This window comes from Paramisgurnus dabryanus, chromosome 8 (assembly GCF_030506205.2).
Source record: "Paramisgurnus dabryanus chromosome 8, PD_genome_1.1, whole genome shotgun sequence".
NCBI lineage: Eukaryota > Metazoa > Chordata > Actinopteri > Cypriniformes > Cobitidae > Paramisgurnus > Paramisgurnus dabryanus.
The window spans coordinates 7,812,766-7,834,380 of record NC_133344.1 but is presented as its reverse complement, the minus strand read 5'-3'; the positions used below and the strand labels follow the sequence as shown (position 1 = coordinate 7,834,380).

At 38.8% G+C, this 21,615-nt stretch overlaps 1 protein-coding gene across 1 annotated transcript in view; it reads right to left on the bottom strand.

The window, feature by feature from the left end:
• grm5b (glutamate receptor, metabotropic 5b) overlaps nucleotides 1-18,203 on the bottom strand; it is a 76,629-nt gene extending 58,426 nt beyond the window's left edge. The window contains exons 1-2 of the mRNA XM_065280447.1: nucleotides 18,066-18,203; nucleotides 15,054-15,960 (exon numbers count right to left, since the gene is read on the bottom strand). Of these exons, the coding sequence (XP_065136519.1) occupies nucleotides 15,054-15,732 (679 nt within the window). The 5' untranslated portion in view covers nucleotides 15,733-15,960; nucleotides 18,066-18,203. The remainder of the gene's footprint in view (nucleotides 1-15,053; nucleotides 15,961-18,065) is intronic.
• Between the last annotated feature and the right edge of the window lie 3,412 nt (nucleotides 18,204-21,615).

The window sequence follows — 21,615 nt, the reverse complement described above, 5'->3', positions numbered from 1 at the left end:
ATTACATTTACTCTGAAGCCTTTTCACTAAATCAAGTGCAGCATCCAATGACATCAAACCATAACAAAAATCCCCAGGCGATCCATATAATCTAAAAAAGGTCTTCTGGTGATATCATCAGAAATCCATCTTCTATATTTTCTTTCGCTTGTCATCTTTACTCTCTCGTTCATTTCTGTGATTTACCCACACATAAAATCACAATCCTGCAAACATGTGACAAAACCAGTGCTGAATGCAACGCTGATATCAAAACCATGAGCAGATGGCACATACATGTCTGTCTCCACAGGAAACACATGGACACATACACATTCACTCCTTTAATCTTTTTTTCTTCATATCAGTGTACATTTAGTCTGGTAAATGTACCGTATCAATGGTTTAAGCATATTTCAATTAAAAATATGTAAGAGATATTGAAGAGTGTTACTTGTGTTTTTTATATCTGCTATCTATTCTGTTACTTCTCAAACCTCTGATGTTGTGTACACACCAAAAGCGAAGCGAATACGCCCTTTGTATTAAAGGGATAGTTCGGCCAAAAATGATATTAAACCCATGATTTACTCACCCCCATGCTGTCCGAGTTGCATATGTCCATCGTTTTCAGACAAACACATTTTCGGATATTTTAGAAAATGTTTTAGATCTTTTAGTTTACTTTCTGTTATTTTGGCAATTATGCGCTTGACCGGACATTTTATGCACATCCCGGGTGCAGAATTTAAAGAATATATTTAAATGTGCGCATCAATTCTGCACCCGGGATGTGCATAAAAAGTCTGATAAAAGATCTTTAAATGTGCATTTGTTCCTTCACATGAAGCTATTAAGTGTATTAAAAGATTTAGAATGTAGTGCATAAAATGTAGTGCTTTTATAATACTTTGTCCTTTTAATAGCTTGTCAGTAACAACCACAGCTAACGATCAGTAATGTTTTCGGTCCTCGATCTGATACGGATCCAGAATATCGAAATGGGACATCCCAATACTCTAGATTAATCATGGGATAACTTACTAAACCATGCCGTCCTCCAATGCTAACATAAGACTGGACGCGTCAAACCGAAGGTGTCAATAAGCTCTTTGCTGATTGGCTTGCGTGACAACATGTTATGCAAATTTCCCACTTGGGCTAAACATTTTTAACATGGATGGAAGATGCGATTGAGACGAATATTGCATGTTTGCAACAAACGCCTTGCCCAATTTGCCTCATTCGGCCACCCAGTGCTTGTTAACTCTTTCCGCGCAGTTATTTTGTCAATTAAAAGAAAACATTTCCCTTCCAATGACGCTTTCCTGATGAGTTTTTACAGTAATCTGTAATTCCGCTATTATCCAGTAGATGGCCAATACAAAAAACTGAAGCAAAACTAATTTTTCAACATTTCAAACTCCGTGTATGTTTTGATAATTGTTCTGAATCTGATCTCTAATAAAATTCCTTTACAAAAATGAGCTTTTTGCTCAAAATTTGGTATTTTTGAAGAAACATATTTAAGAGGTTAAAAAAAAGTTATAATGAAACGAAGGTCCGTTCTTTAATTTGATATATGTTTATATATTTATAGAAGAAAATTTTAAGGCATTTTGTGAAACTTTAAAAAAAAAGGCTGGTGGGGAATGAGTTAATATTGTTAACACTTTTAAAATTGCCTGCCTTAATATGAATCAGGAAGCCCATTGAGACTGTAAATCAAGTCAAAGAAAAAGAGTGTAGATGGGTAGAGATTTTGTTAACGTAAATAGTAGTTGCAAGATGGTGTGACGTAACGTATTGCATTTCAGAAAACTGCAGCAACTGAGAAGCAATATTACAAATCTTTTCTCTTGCTTTCTTTCTTTCTCTCTCTCTATTTCTCTGTGTGTGTATTTGCACAGCGTATCAATTTCAAACCTCTGGCTGTTTTCATGTCTGAGACAGAAACAGAGAATGACAGACAGACTGTGAAGAAAAAAATGAAAGCAACAGTTCACACAAAAATGAAAATTCGGTAACCATTTCTGTCAAGGTGAGGAAGAGTTAAACAGAATTTGTATTTTTCCTTTCATAAAATATAACAAATAAAATCATGACAGACTAGATACTGATATCCTGATCCTTCACAAACACACGCTCTCACCCATCTCTCTCTCTCTCTCATCCTGTTCTCCTCTTGAATTAAAGCCATGATTATTTAACAGCACTGAATAGCTTTTCTTTCATCATGCGCAGAAGAGTGACTCTCTTTTCACTTTGATGAATTTCTACTGAATTTCCATACAAAAGTGACCTCATTCATTTCACTTGGCCACAGCAGTTAAAGAGATAAAAGAGACAGAACAAAAGAGGTTGAGACGGCCGGGAAGATTTTCAGTGAAGCTCAGATCAATGCTATAGCGTCAATGATAAAATCAATCTTTCAGCTTCAAGAGTGAGATTAGAGCACACAAACCCAAACAACAAGCACTCTGAAACACTTAATATTTGATTTGGTTTGTTGTTATTATTATGATTTAGACATCACGGTTAATCGCAGCGATGAACATACAAGACATGCATGTCTGGAATAAAGACTTATCAGAAGTATTTTTTTTGTCTTGACCATGTACTACATCTTTACACAATTTATCAAGAACATCATAAAAAGCTAAAGACACCACTTTTAGTAATTGCACTTAAAGACACAATATGTAATTTTCACTGCAAGACATCGCTAACATCAAAAATGGCGTACGTAGCTTGATGATGCTGTGAAAGAGCTTGGAATGATGGGAGTTGTAGTCTTTACCTTTAAAGAGCACCTATTTCATTGCTAAAACAACGTTATTTTGTGTTTTTGGTAAAATACAATGTGTTTGTGTGGTTTATGGTTAAAAAAACACATTATTTTCTAAATACATACATATTTGTAGCTCCAGATTTTACTCTCTTCTTGAAATGCACGGATTTGAAAAGCTCTGTGTCCCTGATTGGCCAGCTAATCTTTACGTTATGATTGGCCTGAATACCTCTGACGTCAGCAGGAAATGTGACGCTCCTTACCATGTTTAAAAGATTCGCTCACAATGCAATGCTAACAGGAGTTAAATTACAGGCTGGAAGTCAAAGCGGGAGGAATTATGATAATGTCGGTCTTGTCTTCATCACCAATCCCGGGAAGTAAACTGTTGCCTAAATCCGTGTGTTGGTTGTAGTCCAAGAAAAGAGATTTACGTTGGAGACGATAACACCGTCATCGTTTATTTTGCATATCATAACATGTACTAATACATACACACCGAAGGAAATGTAAAAACGTGAATCGGATAATTGTTGCTCTTTAAGATCTTTGCACACTGTAGTCCGAAATCATCCTGTATATTCCAACCCAATCTTAAGGCAAGTCGTGGTAGTCACAAAATATTGTATTTATTTATTTATTATTCGTGTCATTGGTAATGAATTTCTTACGCAGTTCTATAAATAGTTTTTCATGTCCCTAACTGTAGGTTTACAACAGACGCGACTTCAACGATTTGCGCGAGTAGATTACATACAAAGTCAATGCAAAGACACGATCAGACGCATCCTCGCGTGGGGCGATGCGAATGACGCGATATGGGTGGCGCGTTTACGCAAAATTGCGCTATTCGCCAAAAAACGCATCTTCGCCCAAGTTGAAAATATTCAACTCGAGCGAAAAATTTGCATATGCACGAAATTAAATTCCGTGAGTAATCTAGATCGAGTAATGCGATGCCCCGCATTTGGTGTGTATGTAGCATAACACGACTTTCTTTTTCGTGTCATTTTAAGTTTTGTTTTCTCTTTTTTTTACCATTGTCACTTGGTGTAAGAATGACTTTTTGTTACATTTCAGACATTACAACCCAAACCCCAAGCGAAAATTGTTTAAAAATCAGAAGAAAAACACGTAGAAACCAATACATAAAACTACATCCAAACCCAAAAAAGGTTCTGAGTGACACGAAAAAGACATTTGTGCTTAACTCTTTCACCGCCATTGAAAAATATAGATAACAATAAATCTTTTTTTCCCGTTTTGTTTATTTGTTTGTTTATTGTTTGTTTGAAAGCAGAGGGTCTGTTCATTCATTTGATATATTTGTATGTTTATATATTTTTAGAAGAAAATTTCCTGGAAGGCATTTTGTGAAACTTTTGTGAAAATCACAAAAAATGCTGGCCGGCAACTTTTTTAAAAAGGCTCGCAGAGAATTAATGACATGAAAAAGCAGAAAAACGTGTCCCGAATAAATAAATCAAATATTTTGTGACTATGCCATGAAATGCCTTGAGGTAGGGATAACAAATTCCACACGCATACAAAATTTCTTTCATATGTGCACTACCTTCCTTCCTTTTATGAATTAACTGAAGATTAAAACATTGAAATGATGAAACATGTGCTGTTCTTTCATAATATTCTAGTGGTCTTGCCTTTTGTTTTTCATCTGACCTGCTTTTTCTAGGTGATGTACTTGGATAAACTCCGAGCACGGGCACATGAGGGCCAATTTTTTTAATGTTTGTTCTAAACGATTTTCTGTCTTATTAAGTGGCTGATTCACTAGTCGACACAGCGTCTGCCTGCTGCAAAACTGCTGATGCCAACGGCCAGGTCCAACAGCATCCATTAAAAAACAACAGAACAGAAGCAGTTTGTTGAAAGACCCGAAGGTCCTGCTTTATTTTATTGTGTGGATAGTGTACTTTTGTTTTATTGTACATCTCTCTCGGGAAAGTTTCTGCAGGAAAAAAACAAAGATAATGTTGCTATCAATTTAAAGTGCATTTAATATCAACATAAAATTTGATTTGACCCTACTTTAAACTCTTATTGTTCATGATTTATCGGTGCATATACCTCTTTATAATCTTTCATCTAAACATAATAACTTGTTTACACCTGGTATTGAGATGCGCTTTGGTCGATCAGATCACAAGTGTTATATTAGATTAGTAGGTGGTCTTTAAGAGCAAAATGCATCTTAATACCAGGTGTGCACAGGGCCTTTTGAAATAACTTATTTGCAGTCTGGTTTTATAGCCAATCATTTCCATGTGGCATTTAAACGTGTACTTTAGAAAAGACTGTTCTGATCCAGAAGCCCTCAAAGCATTCATGGTTGGTGACCCATAACCTATACAGCACTAACTTAAAAAGAGCCGATGAGAAATGACCTGAGGCTTAAATGAGTTTGCTGGGAAAGGATGGGTCTCGACCCCAGCATGATACTGTAAGTCACCGTTTGGCAGAAGAGATCAGGAGACATGTTTCTGTAAATGTCAAAGTGCATTGGTTGTGTTACTGTAGCACAACAATAAACTGCATACAGTAGATAAAAGTGTGAGATGCCATGTTCAAAAACATTTTCTCATACCATGAGGTTTAGGGATGAGTCATTAAAGCAAAACATTTTATCTAAAAATATAATTTTTAAAGCGGTCCATGTCGCATTGTGTTGAATATTTAACGCATACATTTAAAAATGAATTTATTTTCGGTATATATAGCTAAATAATATAACAGCCTACTATTCGCAATCCAATCACACCATATCCCAATAAATATAATGAAGGCGTATTTTCGGCTGAATATAAAACGGGTTTGTGTATCATTCCAGCCTACGGAGGATCTCTGCATATAAAACAGAAACCGTGTCGCACAAAAGACAAAATCTACACACAGGCTGCATTAACATTAGAAAGGAGATCTTTTCTGCCATGCTTGAATGAATCTGCACCTCGGTTGCACAAACCAAATCTTCAAGTGAAAATCGCATGGGAACAGATTTATGAGATGTATTTCACACACACATACACACAACCAGAGGCACAATCTCTAACAAAGACTTCATGTACTGATATAGTAACCTTAACCTCGTGACATACGTGGACATCACATTTTTTGTTGTTTGCACCATAATTCTGTGTAACTGGAAACATGGACAATTATACTACTTCATGTTTAAAGAAAAATATTTGGTTATTATATTTAGACAAACCATAGCTCGTGTCTAGGAGGTTAAAGGAACAGGGTGTACATTTTGTAATGCTGAATCTTACGAAACACCAAACAGAACTGCAAAAATAAAAATAATGAAACACTCGAAGAGTTCAGACGCAAAAGCTGCTAAACGTCACCTACATCAAAAAGAAGAAAATGATTGTAACCAAATGCTCTGGATACATAGTATGCCATCATCCAACCCGTTCTCATGAAATGCGTATATTTAGCACGCAGTTGAAAAGTCATGCAATACATACACCAATCAGTCCTTCCCGTTCACTTTATACAGCGCATCTTTTCGTGTCGTTTTTTGTATTGGTTTCTCATTTGTTTTCTGTTTTTAAACCATTGTCGCTTGGGTTTGGGGTTAGGTTCGAGATTTGCTTTAGGATGTGATTTACTATAGAGGTTTCTTTATGTATTGTCTAGGGATGGGCAAAAAAAAATTCGATTTTTCGATTAATCGTTTTTTTAAACATGGTCAATTCAAAATCGATTCTCAAAGAACAGTATCGATTTTTTCTTTCATATTTATTTCCACAAACATTTCAGCCTTGGCGATGTTACCAAGGAGGGAGAGGCGAGGTTGTCATTAGTGCTTAAAATGGCAGTTTTAGGTGCTTCATCGAATTGATGCCACCTTCACATAAAAAGTATGGAAGGTATGGAAGCATTTTAGATTTTGCAAGCAAGATGACGACGATGGTGTTGTGGCTTTTAATTTCTTTTTATTAATTACCCACTTGTAAACTGCTGTTCACTGTTCCTTTTTATTAATATAGTATTTGTAATAAATCTATATTCATCGAGTTGAATCGAGTATAAAAACCGACCCGAGAACCAAAATCCAAAAATTGCCCACTCCTACAAACAATGGTAAAAGAACTGAAAAAAAAGAGAAACCAATAAATAAAACACACAAAATCATGCGGCGTATAATGTTGGGGAAAGTTACTTTTAAAAGTAATGCATAAGTTACTCACCAAAAAAAATGCCGCTATGGAAAGTAATCCTTACGTTACTTTTAAGTTACTTTTGCGTTACTTTTTCTTACTTGGCTGAGGCTTGATCTCTTTCAGGCCTTGCAGGTGTTTTTATGACTGAGAAGTTCTGCACTTAGAAATTGCATATTTTCATCGCAAAATTGTCAAGCTCTGGCCTGCCATCTCCGTTTCTGACTTAAACTGTTTCCACTCAGGGACGCATGCATAAAGTGCATAATTCTACTTAACTATGTTCAGTTTAATTTAGTACATTATTTTTTTATCGAATTAATTAACCTGAAAAGTAAATTACATTACTTTTTTTTTTAAAAAGTAACTCAAATATTCGTGTGTACATTTATAAAGTAATGCATTACTTTACTTCAGAAAAGTAATATTATTACGCAATGCACGTTACTCCCAACACTACGTATAAGTGAATGGAAAGGACTGGCATATTATATGCACACAAAATTGGAATTTGGCGTATGTATTGCACGACTTTTCAACTGCGTACTATTTTTATGCATTTCACGAGAATGGGCTGCTTCAAATATCAAATACATTCAGAAATTTTAGGCAGAATCCATTAAAGACGGGGTGCACAATTTTTGAAAAACGCTTTGGAAAAGGAAGTCGTACCGAGTACCAAAACACACTTGTAGTCAATTAAGGGGCGTGTCTACTAACTGACATCGTTGCCTGGGTTGCGTATGTGTGGGGCGGGTCTATCAAAAGAAGGTCCAGATTCTATTGGGGTAGGGGCGTGTTTGTTTAGGTGATTTTAAATATCAACATTGGCTTTCAGAGATCGTGCACCCCGCCTTTAAGAGTCTGATAAAAAAGATAATACACAAAAATTATTCCAGACGCACTTAGGGGGTTTTGCATCTGAGCTCTTTGCTTTGTTTTACATACAGTTCTCTCATCTGCATTGGTTGGGTTAAAGGGATAGTTCACCCAAAAATGAAAAAAAATGTCCTCATTTAGTCACTTGCAAGTTGTTCCAAACCTTTACGAACAAAAGGAAGATATTTTGAGGAACGTTCGCAATCAAGCATCTTCTGGAGCACTGTTGACTTCTATAGTATGAAAAAATACAATGGTAGTCAATGGGGCCCCAAAACCATTTGGTTACAAGCATTGGTTTCTTTTGTTTATAAAGATTTGTAACAACCTGAGAGTGACTAAATAATCAGTTTTTTTTAAATTTAGGTATGAACTATCCCTTTAAAACTACACTATTACACTTAATTGATTACAGATATTTCTGTATCTAAAATTATTATTTTTATTTCACTATGAGTCAAACTGAACTTAACTCCACACGTTCACCTAAATGAGACAGGACTGTATGTTTCAAAAGTCTGGACTCTTTTGTGTTTTGGTAATTCTGCAGGACTGTTTGTGTGTTGTTGAGCACAGGTTGTGCCGTTGTGGTCATTGTGCAGGACTGTGTGTGTGTCCCGTGTCATTGAGTACAGGTTGTGCTCTTCCTAAAGGTGGCTTGTTAAGGGTGAATCTTGTTAAAGCGGTCGTGTTCCCGTGCTCATCAATGTCACCGCTGATGCATCTAAAACTTACTTTCACTCGTCTGTCTCTCTCCATCCACCCACACAGCTCCGAGTTTACAATTCAAATGAAAAGGATAGAGCGAGTGAAAGAAGGTAGAAGAGGTTGCCATGGAGAACATGACCGGTTTGTCATTAATAATCATTCAAAATATTCTCATTCACCCTTAAGTCTGGAAAAAAAAAGATGTGTCTCGCCTACAAGGGCTGCGATATCGGGTGCATAAACAAGTGCTTGCAGGTGCGTTTCAGCATGCGTTACATATACAAGCACAGGCCGATCTCATTCATGCAACATAAGACAGAAATGGTTCTGGAGTCAGGTTTAGATATGATTGAAAGTAATGACTCTGAGTTCAGTGAGTGAGTCAGATGTTAATTTAGACTCATATGTGACTCATTGAAAAGAATCGAGTCTAAACTGCTCAGACAAATCATCCTCTCAATAGCTCAATAACAATAATACTGGTGCACCTTACTATATATAACTATTCAGATGAAGAGAGAGACTCAGTGGTGTAGTATTTAACCATGGTGACATCAGACTGTAAAATTGGTTGTAATTTAAACCTTCATGCTTAAGTAAAGTGTGATCGCTTCTCCAGATCTCTATCATGCGTCTTTTATGATATTCATCTGGAATAATCCCTCTATTTTGCTTCTTCTCTACACTCCTCATCTTCCTGCAACTAATCTCTTTTCCATCCTTCAATCACTTTCTACACAACTGCTTATTCCTGAGAGGAGACGATAGAGAGACAGCATGAGACAGAAAGAGAGAGAGACTGAACGAGACTGAGAGAAAGAGTGTGTTAGCAACACAGTATGTGTCTGACACTGCCTGTCGCAATATCAATTCAATCTGACTTGACGTTTCGATCATATGTAGCTGTATTATTTATTTTACTTCTTTATTCTGTAACAAATATTTGCATATTTCTTTTATGTACATTTTTTATATATTTTTGGTTACACTTTATTTTAAGGTGTCCTTAATGTTTAAGTGCGGTATAATAGTGATTATCAACATGTTAGTGTTTGGTTTAGGGTTAGCTGCATGTCATTATGCCTAATTGAATGGTACAGTACAGTATTACTATAGTATTACTTTTTAATTTTGGCCCAATCATTAAAAAAATATTTGAGTTTGATTAATTATATTTCTACACACGCAACACACACATCTCTGCTACAAATGAACATTTGGGGCCCTATTTTAACGATCTGAAACGCAAGTGAGTTTGTGGGCGGATCTTGGGTGCTGTTGCTATTTTCCCGGCGGGAGAAATAACTCTTGCGCCAGGCTCAAATCAATAAGGTGTTTGTCTGAAGTAGGTTCATTATTCATAGGTGTGGTCTGGGCGTAACGTCAAATAAACCAATCAGAACGCTATCCAACATTCCCTTTAAACGCAAGGGCGCAAGTTCCATGGCGGGTTGCTTTTATTATGACGGATTTACCAGGCGCACGCCAGGAGCGGTTCACAGCCGAGGAGACCGATGTTCTTGTAAGAGCAGTCAAAGACAGAGAAGTTGTTTTGTGTGGGGATAGGAGAAACCAGCCCAAATCAGCGTAGGTTAAACAGGCATGAGAGGAAATAGCCACAATTGTCCCATCAGCTGGCATCCCCATCGTTGCGCCAAGCACTACAATGATGTCAGGAGACGGGGGAATCCCAAGCTTGCCAGCATAAATCGGGCACGCCGTGTAACGGGAGGTGGATCTGCCTCAGGACCTGACGCCAGCAGAGGACATCGCTGCGTCCACCCTCACCGCTGAAAGGGTTTGGGGGCTTTAAAATCAGACCCAAGAAACGCAAGCAAGGTCCAACCCCAAAGTACACTTACAAATCAAGTTCATATACATTAAGGTTTCTTATGAAAACATTTTAATCGAATTTTCAAGCCTACCAAAAAAGTTGCTAAGAGCTGCAGACATATTTCAAAACGATGCTATGTTTTAGTCAACAAGACACTGGATAGCATAGCATTGGATTTGGTATCTTACACACCCAACTTAGCAACCGAAAAAACCATATGATGAAAATATTTACATTTATGCCACTAAAATACTCGTTCATCAATAACTCTCTGGAAAAACATTATACATTTCCAATAATTTGCGGTAGATCGTCTTTTGGCAGTGTGAAAAAATACCAGAAAAACAAAACGCTCAACCTTGTGCAACAATGTCCGTGTGACAACTAACCCTGCGTTAGTTTGTGCCCTGCGCACCCCTACTAATAACCAGTAACGTATGTAACAAAAGCACTGTTAAATAACACATTACCATATTTTTACTACTTCACCTTTAATTTTGCACTAAAATGACCTTATCTTTCTACTTGCACTATTTGTACACAGCCGCAGATGCTTTGGCAATACAAATGTGCAGTTTTTGCCATGCCAATAAAGCACTTATACTGAAGATCGAAATTGAGAGAGAGAGGACGAATGAGGCTGAGAAAGAGAAACAGTATGAGATACACACACACAGAGAGAGAGAAAGAGAGATAGACTGATTCAGGGCTCAACAGAAATGACTGCCCGGTGGCCCAGGGCCAGTGTGAGAGACGTTCGGGCCAGTAAACATTATTTTCACTTGCCCGATCGGGCCATTGTTTCACCCTCAGTCACTAAAATATATTTTCTGCCCGTGGCCGTTTGTCTGTATGTGTTCTTTTACAATGTTACCATCGAGACACATTTTAAGCATTGCAAACGTTAACTTCTCAGCAATGTCTTGAGGTTTTTCCTATACCTTATCATTTGTTGTGGACGCTATTGCGTGTGTTGTGTTACGTCAGCTGGTTGAGCAAAAAGACGTTAAGATGACAGCGCCCTCTCATTATAAGGCCAAACAAAAACATAATTTTTTAAAATCTTGGAAGCAGACATTTACTGGGGTAAAACACGACAAAAGAAATTATGCAATGTTTTGCCATCAGTTTCCAAGTAAAGCAGACAAGTTGGGAGCGTTTTTTGTTGGAACAAGCAACTAACGTAAAAAAAACATAGCGTTCATGGTGTCTAAAAGGGTTGCCGATAACCCTTCATCTGGTCCTCTGAACTTAATGACGAGACGTATGAATGGCGATATATTTTCTTTAACAGAATTCGTCTTTCAAAGCCTACAGCGAACGTCTACTTTGGACTACAGCCCTCTACTTCCTGCTTTAATGACATCAGTAAAACAGTTTTTGACTAAACTCCGCCCACAGGAATACGTCAGTCGCCAGCTAAGCTAACGGCAAACTAAGCTGCTATTGAATCACAACACACTAAACAAGCTACAGTACACAATCAGAACTCGTTACGTATTTCTAAAGGAGGGACTTCATAGAACAAGGAAGACATCAGACCGTTTTGAGGACAGTGAAAACAGCGCTATACAGATAAGTAAATTGTGTGATAAATGCCACGTGAAACATGAACACATGTTATATTGCACACTGTAAACACAATTAGGGATGCACCGATAGGATTTTTTTGGGCGGATACCGATACCGATTTAAACAGACAACTTCTGGCCGATACCGATGCCGATATTAAACACTTGTATACTTGTATAAAATACTACCTCCTCTTGATATTTCTGCAGAACACTTTTTTTGTCTTTATCTGAGATTTTGAAGAAAGCCCAGACCGCAGACATTTTCCCGAAATACTCTAGACCGCATGGATCATGTGAATGAGTAATCTCGCGTGATTAACTACGTGATTTATTATTTTTTCCCTCATCGCACATCTGACAAACTATAATTTATACAACTTATTTTGGGAAGTATTTAATTATTTTGATAATTATTGTTAAAAATGATGGATTATGCAAAAGACATGCAACTCATTGCCTTTATGCGGTTAATTAATAAACAATCGGTATCGGACTTTCTCGTGCTGTTGCCGATATGCCGATGGTTTCAAATTCATCAAAAATCGGCCGATAAATATCGGCGGCCAATACATTGGTGCATCACTAAACACAATCAAAGCTTCAAAAACACAGAAAGAACGGGACCTTTAAAACCTGATATACCTGCAACTATTGCTGATAAGATTATTGTGGCATTTCGAAATCAGAGTTTACATTTAAACGTGCTGTTGCCGATATGCCGATGGTTTCAAATTCAGCAATAATCGGCCGATAAATATCGGCGGCCAATACATTGGTGCATCACTAAACACAATCAAAGCTTCAAAAACACAGAAAGAACGGGACCTTTAAAACCTGATATACCTGCAACTATTGCTGATAAGATTATTGTGGCATTTCAGAATGAGAGTTTACATTTAAAATCGGCAATTGTCTAAACAAATGATGAATAAAATGTATATCTATACAATTATATTTGACTTTTGAAATATTATTTTAAATATGTGACACTGAAATCTTTTTTTGGTGTGCCCGACTGGGCCAATATAACAAATTATTTGCGTTGAGCCCCGGACTGTATGACAGTGTCACACTCGATTACGAGTCAAGACTAAGACCAGAGGCCGGTTGCATAAACAATTAAGACTAGTCTTAAAAGTTAGTCATGAATTTCAGGGTTTCCCGCAGAAAATGTGTTATTTAAGGTGGTAGGGTTGTGCAGGTGGGCGGGCCGGGGGCGTGGCAATCAAAGGGGCGTCGTACACGTCAATATGAAAATATTTTTGTTTAAAACACTCAAATAAAACTCAATTTTGAAGAAACTATGACAGAAAATGAACACATACTAGATTATTATTGAATTAAATGTTTTATCAACAGGCTAGTTATCCTCCAGACATTGACGGACCATGTCTTTCTCTCATTTCAGCGATGTGGCGCGTGCCCGCTCGCAGTGTGAAGCGCGTCCACGCTATTCTCCGAGATGCACTTGAAGGCCTTTTGTGCAGCGAATTTTTTTTTTGGACAACCTTGTTAAGGTGGTAGGGTATCCCAGCTTAGGTGGGCCGCCCGAACTGAAAAGTGCTGCGGGAAACCCTAAATTTTTTTCTTCAAGACTGATCATAACTGTTTTAAGTATCTTACATATAAAGGTAGATTGATCTAATTTAAATCCAAATAATAAGACTGATTAGCCCTAACTAATTGCTAGTTAGTCAGACTCATTCTTAAGACGCAGTCTTAATGCCACGGCTATGTTTATGCAACCGGCCACTCAGATCGAGTGACGAGTCTGAGTTAAAGGAGTAGTCCACTTTAAAGATGGGGTCCATTGACTTTTTATAGTAGGAAAAAAAATACTATGGTAAGTCAATGGGCCCCATCTATAAAGTGGACTACTCGTTTAAGACAGAGTCCGCATCCAGCTTTCTCTAGACTAGGTCTTGATCTTTGGTCTTGGTCTTGACTCAAACTCGCGTTGGAGTCGACTACAACACAGCTGTAAGAGACAGAGAAACAGAAAGAGAGGAGCAGAAGACGGAATGAGACAGAGAGAGCGAGGGACAGTACTAGACACAAAAGAGTAAGAGAGAGAGGGAGAGCGATATTATATGAAATATTCAGCATTATTTCTATCAAATATAAAGAAATTTAAATAATTTTCACGTTTACAGCAACAGCACCTCACACACAGATCTACTACAGCATGACTCAGTGTTGGGTTTGTTTTCTCTCTTCATTAACCGGTATGTCAGATTGAAAATCTTGCATTCTGTTTCTTTTTGTACTTTATCTCTCTCTCTCTCTCTCTCTCTGTGTGCGTGTGTGCGTTTGTTCTGCACTGTCTGCCATCTTAATTACGTCCGGGACAGATTCCAGGTCTCCAGCTTTAGGGACGAGACAGTAAAAGTCACATCATAGAGACCCACACATACACACAGACCTTCAGCGCGAGTGTCTGAGATCAGACGTGGAGTGGGGGTGTTTCTGGAGCCGTGGAAAAGAGTGGGATGAAAGGAGAGCGAGTGGAGTAAGTGGAAGGAAACAGATAACTGTGTGTGCGTCTCAGAGGATAAAAAAGATGTTGAGAAGTAAGAACAGAAGCCATAATGATAAAGTGATGGCGAAGCACGATCAATATTGCACACCAAAACAAAAACAAAATGTATCGATTTAAATATTAACATTTAGAAATACAATCCAGCATAAATAAACAAAAGAGAGTGATAATTATAATAAATGAAAAAAAATCATAATATAATGTTTAGTAGCAGAGATCAAACACACACATACACACACACTGTGATGCACAAACAAATCTTAATTTTTCTTCACACTTTGAGGGTAAATCATTTTTCACTGGCCACGTTTGATCTTTCGCTGTGTTACACACACATTTCACGGACATATTCACGCACAATTCCCATTTGACATGAATACGCCACACTGACAGATTTTTTATGACACTTATGAAACACACACCAGGCACATCACACCTCTAAGCTGTCGTGTGTGTGTGTATGTGTGTGCGCGTCATAATTCACACAACAAAATGAAAACAAATGACTCATATTAAAAGAACTCATATAAGTCTAACTAAGATGGAAACGGTATGTACTCACCCTCAGTATGGATGGCGGAAACGTAAGTCCAGTTGTATCTCTTCACTATGTCCACCATCGCTCTAGCCTGCTGGGCGTCTGAAGGCACGACCCTCATGAAGTATTTATAAAGTGATTTATCACTGAGGTCCATGCTGGTGGCGGAGTACGCGATCTGTGGAATGTTAAACAGCTGCAGCAAATTCTGCACTTGAATGGCCACAGAACTCGAACCCGGACCGATTAACCCCACAATCGGCTTCTTCCCTTTCATAGGCGTGGCTCCCGTGTCAGCGCACCTGGTCCCGCCCCCAGCCTCATCGGCGTCGTCGGCGGCGACGAGCGAGTCCCGTATGAACTCGATGCTTTGCTCCAGGGCGACAGCCGAATGCCAGCAGGAGTCTCGGATCTCGCAGCCTAGCGTGACGTTGGGGAGGATTTTTGGGTCTGCGTTGATTCGGTCCAGCGTGTGCATCATTGCCTCGACTCGCTGGATGCCGTATTGCTCCCGGACGGCCCCGCATTTACGCTCGTGCACCTTGTCGGCCGGTGGTTGGTGGTGCACGGAGAAGAGGGCTCCGATGATGATGTCACCGGGGATGTGGGCCACGACGCGCCGCTCGTTGGTCTGGCCCGCCGTCGCCAGAGACGCCAGTCGCCATAGCATCACGGCCAAACTGAGTTGGTACAAGATGTCCATTTTTGAGTAACGATGAGAAAAAGTCTTACTCTGATCAGCAGATGAAGTCTGACTTGGGTTCCTGTGACTCCTCGCTGAATCCGACTAGACTAAAAGGAGTTTTTGCAGCTCTGAACTGTGCTGTCATTTGTTTGTCCGAAAGCCTCTACGATGACCCCGAGCGGGATGCTGGGTCGTTGCCGTGGCAACCTCTAGCTGGGGACGGCATAAGATGAGGGGCCTCATAACCTCGAATGAAAGAGGAGATAGACACAGCAATTTTATTATCTGCACGCAAACAGACAGAAAATCTGACAGATGTGATATTCTGGATGAAAGATGTACAGACTCCCTGACTACAGGTTTGTCTCTGAAAAGACTGTTTGTGAATAGTATGTGATACACATAAATCCTTAAATCTCACATTGCGTGAGGTAATAAAACAGTTGACAGTGCTTTTTATATATATAATTAAAGTAAATGGTGACCAGGCAGCACAAAAAAGCAACATAGAAAGATGATATGCAATACTTCTTAACATGAATCTCCATTTCAATTAAAGGTGCAGTGTGTAAATTTTAGTGGCATCTAGTGGTGAGGTTGCGAATTGCAACCAACTGCTTAGTCCACTGCTCACCCCTCACTTTTGATACACATAGAGAAGCTACGGTAGCAAACATGTCATCGTCGGAGACAACTTAGTAAATAAATTTGTCCGTTAAGGGCTTCTGTAGAAAATGGCGGCACAAAATGGCGACTTCCACTTAAGGGGACCCTCGGTGTATTTAGATAAAAAGGTCTCGTTCCAAGGTAATAAACACATAACGGTTCATTATGAAAAGTCTTTATACACCCCTGATAATATAGTTTTAAATATTATTTTGCATTTTTGTAATAGATCCTTTTTTTAAATTACACACTGCACCTTTAATGTTCAGATAAAATATTACAAAACTGATTTTATGGTTACCACACACATTATGTTTGGAGCTTAAAAGTCACTATTTACCTTTATTGTATAAAGAGGTCAACCGTCTGCCTACCAACTTCTGTAGTTTGCGAAGGCCAAGGGATAAAGAAAACCATAGTGGTTGAAATGGCATAAGGGTGACTAAATGATGTTTGACAACTAATTTTACAAAGTGCACTGTCAGAAATGGTCACCAGCTGTACCCTTTCAAAAAGTACACCCATAAGTGTTCATACTGGTACCAAATAAAGCTTATATCTCTACCTTAACACCTTTTTAAAGGGTAGCTACTGCCCAGGTGACAGCTTGTGTCTATTTTTCTGACAGTGTGCAAACATTGTACGAATCCAATCAAGTGTGGGTCAACCCTTGAAAACAAACAGACCAGTTACATCACCTTTTAGTCAAACTCAGTGTGCGCACCAGAGACGAAACCCAAAATGAGGTGACAATTTGAGGGATTTTCTTTGTCGAACATTTACGGGATGAATTGACCCCATACGCAAGACACTTCAAGACTCAAAGTAATCGCATCAAACGAAGAGCTGAATAAATAAATGAATGAGTTTCTCATTTAGCTGCATCTAAAGCGTCCGTTTCAAATGCAAACGCAGACTGGCACCTAGTTCAAATGTGTTGTATGAGGTCCATTAGAGGGAGAGTACTTTATGTCTTCGTGAAAATAGAAAAACTGTTTCGCCCTTTGAATTAAAGATTGCGGCGGAAGCTGAAAGGAAGTGAATAAACTAATGCATCATGGTGAATGGCTCAAACATAATAGAAGAAGGGGAACAAGTATCAGGGAATGACTGGAATTTAATGATCACCTCACTTGAATCTATCTAAATGTAAGGCTGAAAGAGCAATAGCCACTCGAACCCTTTAAGATAGATAGAGATTAAACGGGACGGATGCGAGTAAACGACCTTGCCGTAAATAACGGAGAGCTTTGCGCTGTCCGTGGTGCTGAAACGCATCTGTTCCCCTCCGCGCCACACTGCAATGGCAAAAAACTCCATGTGCTCCCATATATCCGATTATAAACAACCTCTCATCTTCTCTCTTTAATGCAATCCGACAGATATACAATATAACAAAACAGTACAATAACAGAATCATATACAACAATGCAATGCATTCCTATAGGCTACTGCAATAAGATTGCGCGTACGATACATTCCTTCATACAGCGCGTTACGTGCAAAGCCAGAAGTCATATTGATACCCACGCAAATGGGATGCTCGCGGTCGATAATCTGCAGAGAGAGGAAATTACTCTCCCCAGTCTCTCATTCCAGAACAAACATCGCTTCCACAGATCCAAACTCGTGTCACCCGTTTCCACGCGCGGGTTTCCTGTGGTAATCGTGAGGGTCTTTCTTACCTGCACGCGCCAGACTCATCTAAGGTCACGGATGGTGCGTGCCTCCCACAGGTGAAATTTTGAAGATTTTTGGGTCGGTCGCCCGGTAATCGTCGGGGCACCAGAGAGCCACTACTCTCGTGTCGTCTCGTATCGTCGTATTGTCACGCACTGAGACTGCCGATGCGTGGTCGTGTACACACACATCCCGGCGCCAGCTCCCCCTCCCACCCGTGAACCCCGCGACTGGCTGAATTCACCCAATTGGCAGTGGCACCTGCGCTTCTCTAAACGTAAATACAATACATTATGCTCGAGATAAGTCGTGTTTTATTTTATTATTTTAAGTGATGTTACTTGTGAGAGATGTCTGTCACTGGGCGCGCACAGACGCGTCCGATATGTTGTCAATGAGTCAGTACAGGTAATGACAACGAAAGGTAGGTGATCGACAAATTTTTTTTCTTATTTTTGCTTTAAACCATCATATGTGTATTTTAAAAAGTGAGCAGGTGGTATAGAAATCCCTGTCGTACCCCACCTAAGAAGAACAGTCAAGACGACGACCACCACCACCACCTTGTGGTACTTTTTACACTATTAACAATAAAGGTTCTAGCACAGTATTGTACTCTCTTTTGTCCCGTTAAATAAACTTTCAAATACATAAATAAATAAAATCACCTCATGCCGTAGCACATTTTAAAGAAGTGTATTCACGCTCGGAAACAGACAGCAAAACACCAAGAACAGAGCTCTCTGTCAAAGTCTTTAAATATCTTTAAATGTAAAAGCAACACTATACTGCACATGTGAAAAATAGCCACATATGTCCAGTGTTTACGCACAGATAAAGTTTTTTGTATCTCTACCCACCTTGCTCGAAGTTTATTTTCTGATGTTGTAGCATCCCGTCGACCTGAGGAGAAAAAGAGATCCGTATTTCAACGATTAATCCACTTTTTGCCATGACAACCACAGATTCTGTTAACAGCCGTTACGACCGTTAAAGCCACGCGCGCCCACAACAGGACTTAAATTTCCCGCTCTCTCTCGAGCTCCCGCGTTTTAACGTCAACAAGAAAGACTCACTGATCGATATCTCGTGATTGACAGAGATCTCTTGTGCTAGATAAACGGGTGGTTGGTTGTCAGGATGGGGCTTTTTAGTCAAAGTGGCTTTGGGCTTCGAGCGCGCGGGATTAATGAGCCCGCCAAATGCGCGCCGGATTAACAACCACTAAAAGGCCAAAAACCACTCCAGCAGCCTCTTGTGATGTTTACCAGCGTCTCTGTAAATCTCTCTGGTTTTCACATACAGTAGGCTACAGTCGAAATATAATTCACACTTTTATTCCCTCAACCTCAATATAGATAGGCTGGTTTTAATGAGTTACAGAATAAGTGATACGACTGCAACCGGCACTGTCTTTCTGGTTTAGCCAGTTCAATTTACACTCTAAAAAAGCTTATATAAAGAAAATATTTATATTTCACGCAACAATGGGTTAAAACTACCCAGCATAGTGTAGATAACAACCCAACGGGCTTGGTTTGTTCCTTTTTGAACCAGCGCTGGGTTATAAATAAACAAGCATTACAGTGCAAAACAAGGTATAGCATCATTTTATCAGTATCTCTGGGATTGAATCCATGACCTTTTGCTAACACAATACTCTACTGATTCAGATACAGGAACAAATCAACTGAGTAAAGGTTGACTAGACAATGATGTTGCATAAACACAAGCACACCAAAAACAAATCCTGGCAACCAACCCATAATTCAACCAAACCAGGGAATCTTCTTAACCTCAGATTTTTGTCCTGCATTTCTCTTAAACACACATTTATATCTGACTGTAGGAGCCTGGTACAAGACAGATTAGAGACCAATCTGCCCCTGTACTGATAAGTAAACATCTTAAACGAATAAACAATACACTAAACAGTATGCTCATAAGCCCACCAGCTTTCAAATCTTCCCTGTCAATATCATGAAAGCATATTTATTTTAAAAGATGAGTTTATGATGCTCAATCCAAAAAAAGAACAAGAAAAGCTGTTATTGGGTAAACAAAAGGGCAAGTTTGTGAATGCTGGATTATGATGAGTTGATATTTATATAAGTGAACGTAGATTTTAAATGTCATCATTTAAATGGCCAATAACATGTCACTACACATTGTATTACAAACAATCAAAACAGTTACCAAATGTTCCCTACCAAACCGGAGATGTCACATTTGTTTGTTTTACTTTCAGGTTTTTCCATCCATCAACCCATCAACCACTGCTGGAATGTTTGTAACCTCATTAAGCTGTTTAATTACACCATTAGCATTACAGTAGAGTTCAGATTGTGATGAATTATACTCAAATACTGGAAAGTGTCCTAAACGCTTCTTAGAAAGCACAAGAGTAATTGTTCAATGGCTTTAGGGGTCAGGTTGCCATGGCAACCCCTCCCAATCTCTTGAAAGGCGTAATGACGAGTAATCAGAGTCTTAAGTGTGTAATTGAGCCCTCAGTCACATTCAACAACATACACACACGTCACGTAAACCCCGAAATAGTGCACCATTCAAAGTTCGCTTAAGAGCAGAATGCGAACAGGTGTAATTTAAATCCGGAAATATTTCATGAAGGTAATGGCACAGTTTCCCGAATTACTCTGTAATATTCCCTCACACACACAAATACACAAACACATGAACACACAAATACACACTCTTAGGATCAGGATGTCTGCGTGGGATGAAACTGGTGTGAGTCACAGTCTGCAGTGCCGTTTTATGGAGACACATTAAAGGCTGCTCTCCAGTTTCACACACAAATCATCTCAAATGCTTCCTGATTTGAAACGATTGGTGTCTTCCTGTTGCTCAGTTGGTAGGGCATTATAGTAGCTATGCAAAGGTCACAGGTTCACACCCGGTGATAACATACTGTACTGAGAAAAGAAATGTAATGCACTATAAGCCACTTTGAATAAAAGCATCTTCCGAATGCATAAATGTTAATATGTGATGATTTGCATTATTATTTATTCTATATATTTTTTTAATAGTTAGCATCACAAACATGAGTGAAACGTATTTTATACTCTTTTTATTTTGTAACGTGAGCTAAAAGTTTGTACAAACCTTAGATCCAAATTATTATCGTGTAGTGCGTAATATCACTACGCCTGCTGCAGCCTTGTTACGGCAGCAAAATCCTTGATTATTACGCCAGAATGAGAGTATAGTTCCTAGCCATATCTGCCTAGAAAATCGCAGATTTTAATTTTCTGTCGGTCTTAGTACGCAATGTAACTACAGAAGAGTCAAGTTTTAAATAGGAAAAATATCGAAACTCTTTGGTTTAATTTTTTTGCGTGATGCTAATGGTCTAATCAGATTCAATTGCTTGTGCTAAGCTATGCTAAAAGTGCTAGCGCCAGACCCGGAGATCAGCTGAATGGATTCCAAAACGGTAAGATTCAAATATTTAAAATGAGCATATTTTCAAAAAAAAATGTCCCTTTAAGTAGGCAGTGCCAGTGTGTAAAAAGGGAGATTGCATTTTGT